Here is a 4,289-nt window from a genome sequence, read left to right on the forward strand (position 1 = left end):
GAAACCTGCGTAGATGTGTCGAAAACCCAACAAAGTAGGCCCCAGGAATCTATTTATTGCTGGAATTTAATTGTGTACTAGTACTTGTATTCGGTGTAACGAATTTTGTTAACTTTTAAGAAAAATTTGAAGGAAAAAGGTAGAAAATGAAGTCGATAAAAGAACAAGCTGGAAACGTGGTCGCATCGGCAAAATCAGGCATGGAAAAAACCAAGGCCATCGCACAAGAAAAGGTTTTATTATTATTATTCATAGTAGTAATCTTTCGCATGGCGATTGCAAACTCTTTTTTTTTGTTGAACTTTGATTGATCACTTTATAAAAAAATATTGATTTATTTACAAACTTTTATATTCTCATAAGAATCAACCACTGGATATTTTTGAGAAACCAAATGTACGAACATTTAGTCCTCGTCCACCAAATAAATTGTGATAAAGTATGTAATGGATGGAAAAACGAAAATAGTGAGATTGTTATTGGAGATGAGAGTATTTATTAAAATAGAATTTGCATGTAGGTGGAAAAGTTGACCGCCAACAATGAGTTAGAGAAGGAGATGGCAACAGAAAAAATGCATGATAGGAAACACAAAGCCGAACTCCGCAAGCAAGAGACGCGCGAGCACAACGCCGCTGCCAAACAGCTTCCAAATCACACAACCAACACTTAGCATACCGTCTCTAACCCAGAAACATTCTGGATGCAAAAACACACATATACTATTCTCTTTTTTCTTTTTAGGAAAAGTACAGAAACAACATTGTACATTCATGAAATTAATCTTGGCATAATAAAAGAACAAAAAAATTTACTCCTGTTTTCGTATGTGACTAGAGTGAAATTTTCCATGATGAAACCAGACAGAAAATAAATCAACTTAGCAGCATTATCACATTTCCATGAAAAAAAAGAACCCATGCTAGTCTCGTTGCCATCTCCAAAATTGCGAAGGAGATCCAAAAGAAAAACATAACCAATCAATTTATCTAAACTGGTAATGCACAAGAATTAAAACTGGAATAAATATCAAGTAAACTTTGCTACATTAATTCATGGAACATAGCTGGATAGTAGGAGGTCAAAAAGCATGGGATAACTCAAAAACCTGTTTTATGTAGCTCAGCTGCGCCATGGGCAAAATGGCATCGCTCTCCAAATGTACACGAGCCTTTCGAGAAATTTTCACAGAGCTTGGTCTTGAAGTTGCTTCCTGGGGTCGGAGGGCCTCCACCACCTCCCAAAGTTTTCGCAGGGGCATTACCAGATCCGATGCTGACAATGAGCTCCCTCACCATCGTACTTGCTTGCTTAATTTGCTCGAATGTGCCCTCTAGCTCAATGTTTCTTAGACTGGGATCTGTTTCATGGTCCCGAATGGATAGCTTGGCTCCTGTTTGTCTGCAGATTTGCTTGGAATTGACTCCAGCTTTACCAATGATGGCACCAGCCAGGGAAGCATCCACACTGATCTTGGCCGTGGCTGAGGCACCGAAACTGGCTGCAAGACCTTGTACAGGTGGTTCTGCTCGAGCACCAAAGTAGGGAGTGACAGGTCCCACTGCACGTGGATCCGCTTGAGAGTGTGCAATAGGTCTGCCGAGCTCCCTTTCTCCATGAGCAAAGTGGCATTTGTCATTGAACTTGCAACCTTCGGCACTGTTAAATTTATTGCAAAGTTTGGTCTTCACAGCAACTGAAGCAGAACCATTCTGGTTTGGGGGTGGCCCTGTTGGTGTCTTTAAGGCAGGGGCAGGAGAGAGATTCATCATATGGGCTACAGCTTTGAAGCCACCAGGAACAAAGTGAAGGAAGTGGCAATTCTCACCAAAGGGACAACCAACCATGCTGCAGAAAAATGGAAGGTTATAAAGTTGCCACACATTTTTTAAGTGCAGCACAACAGAAATACTTTACGAAATAACAAGGTAAGTAAGGCCCGCATGGTCCAAATTCTAGGGACAGAGAGAGCCCTGAAACTTGATCAAACTAGGTAGTCTACCTTCAATAACATATGAAGAAATCACTACACCTTCAAAGAAAGAAATAAACTAGAGATTCATTGAAGGCACACAAAATGGTTTCAAGATAGAAAAGAAAATACTAGGAAAACTGAAAAAAAAGAGAGTCCCAACAAAGCCCAGTAACAGATCAATCCCAATACACAATCGGAGGATCACTGTCCCACAGTTAAAAATAATGAACTGTTGCCTTATAAAACTTATAGTATTTGATCTGAAATAAGCACAAAAAAGAGGTCCATTCTTCTGTTGTACAAGAAAAGTCCTGCTCAGAGCCTCTCTTCCAATCTCAAATTCTTCACAATAAGACTCCATTTTCCCTCTTAACACGTTTCTTAGAAAGCTCCCGAATTTTAGATATGAACTGCCCCACGGCATTAGTGCACACATTGTGAATGCTAAAACTGGTTTGGGATACAGATGAATCTATATCATAACATAAGAAACATCAATTCTTGCTAATGGCTTAAAGTAGATTTGTTATTATATCCAAAAAAAGCTTTGAATATGAACCAGGTCAAGTTAAAAAAACCAGCTGATAGTATTATAAGTATATTTGTAGAGCAAATTGCTACAAATTTTATCATTACTAGCGTTGATGCATGCCAATCATCTTTAAGATTCAAATTTTACATTAGGTAGGTTGAGATTTGAACCTGAAGAACTTCGTGCAAGGCTTCGTTTTGCTGCCTATACCACCTGATAAGGAGTCCAATTCTGTTGCAAAACATTAATTATTACTTCTGAGTTAAAACCTTTAGTCTATTATTACATCATGAACATAAGATTCTAGAGATATTTTTTACTTTCTAATAACAAATAATTTGAGAAGGATTCAGACAAATTATTAATGGAATTTGTCAGATACGGCCCATAAGAAGGAACCACAAGAGATATCAATCCAAAATTCTTGGAAATGACAGCTTAGTTTTAAAAAAAGTTATTCCTTGAATTAAGTAGGAAAATCACGAACTCAACTGTGTAAAATTGATTTTACAGATCTTTTAAGAACTTAAACTTTTAATAATTTAAAGGCAGCATCCGCGAAGCGGCTAAAGATATTATGTATCAAACTGACGAAAATCAAACTCAGATCCACATGAACATTAAAAGCAGATAATAACAAACACTAATTAAGAAAATCCTCATACATAAAACCGTGTATGTATACATGGAAACAGGGGTGCATTACCCTCATCACCCTAGTATAAAACATAGGACTAATATAATCTCTTGGATCTATTAATCTAATGGCTATGATTAAAAGCATCGTCGTACATTATTATACCATTTTTGCACATTAAAGGGCAATTTGGGTATATTACTGTTACATCATTTATATGAATTAGTACATTAACTTAATGTATACATTAATGTGTTATTAATGTAAACATTAATGTGTTTTAATGTATATTTCCCTTCTACGTAATGTAGATTATAATTTATTGAATGATTGGCGAAAGTTATATCCATTCCCCAAGAGTTTAGCAATCTATGAGGCTAAGGTGTAGTACCGACTCAGTAACACAATGTTTACTAGAGTAATCTTGTGGATACTATACCCTAGCCCTATGGATAAGTTAACCCTAGGGGAATGGATCTAACTTCCTCCGGTTAGTGAACGTTATGTTTATATGATGGTATTACACCCTAGCCCCATGGACTACTAAATCCTTGGTAAATGATGTTAACTTTCGGCCCTAAGGGAATTAACACGATGCTACATTACTGGATAAGTGATGTACGATATAGCCATGATAATGTACATTACCGTACATTATCATGGGTATATCGTACATTATCGTCCGACTCATGCTTTTTTGGATGGAAGCTATACTATATAGCATCTACAAATTCACAAAAGCATGAGTCGGATAGTAATGTACGATATACCCATGATAATGTACGGTAATGTACATAATCATGGGTATATATCGTACATTATCGTCCGACTCGTGCTTTTTTGGATGGAAGCTATACTATATAGCATCTACAAATTCACAAAAGCATGAGTCGGATAGTAATGTACGATATACCCATGATAATATGTACAATATTATTCAGTCACCTGCGTACATTAATGTGTGAGACTCGTACATTAAAATACCATTTTCATACATTAACATCATGTACTAATAGAACATGATGTCCAAATATAACTACATCATGTAGCAAAGTCATGTACAATTGTGCTTTACCATTTTTACTATTTTCAATTATTTTATTAATTTTTTAATTCCAAGTGGCTTCCATATCAACCATCAGATC

At 36.5% G+C, this 4,289-nt stretch overlaps 1 protein-coding gene across 1 annotated transcript; it reads right to left on the bottom strand.

Moving 5' to 3' along the window:
* Window positions 1-964: 964 nt before the first annotated feature.
* On the bottom strand, window positions 965-2,748 carry LOC121800691 (zinc finger CCCH domain-containing protein 14-like; the record flags this gene model as incomplete). Its single annotated transcript, XM_042200209.1, has 2 exons — window positions 965-1,848; window positions 2,678-2,748. Coding segments are annotated over 2 exons (819 nt in total), but the record flags the coding sequence as incomplete, so codon positions are not given.
* Window positions 2,749-4,289: the final 1,541 nt, after the last annotated feature.

The sequence above is a fragment of the Salvia splendens genome, chromosome 4 (assembly GCF_004379255.2).
Source record: "Salvia splendens isolate huo1 chromosome 4, SspV2, whole genome shotgun sequence".
Lineage (NCBI taxonomy): Eukaryota > Viridiplantae > Streptophyta > Magnoliopsida > Lamiales > Lamiaceae > Salvia > Salvia splendens.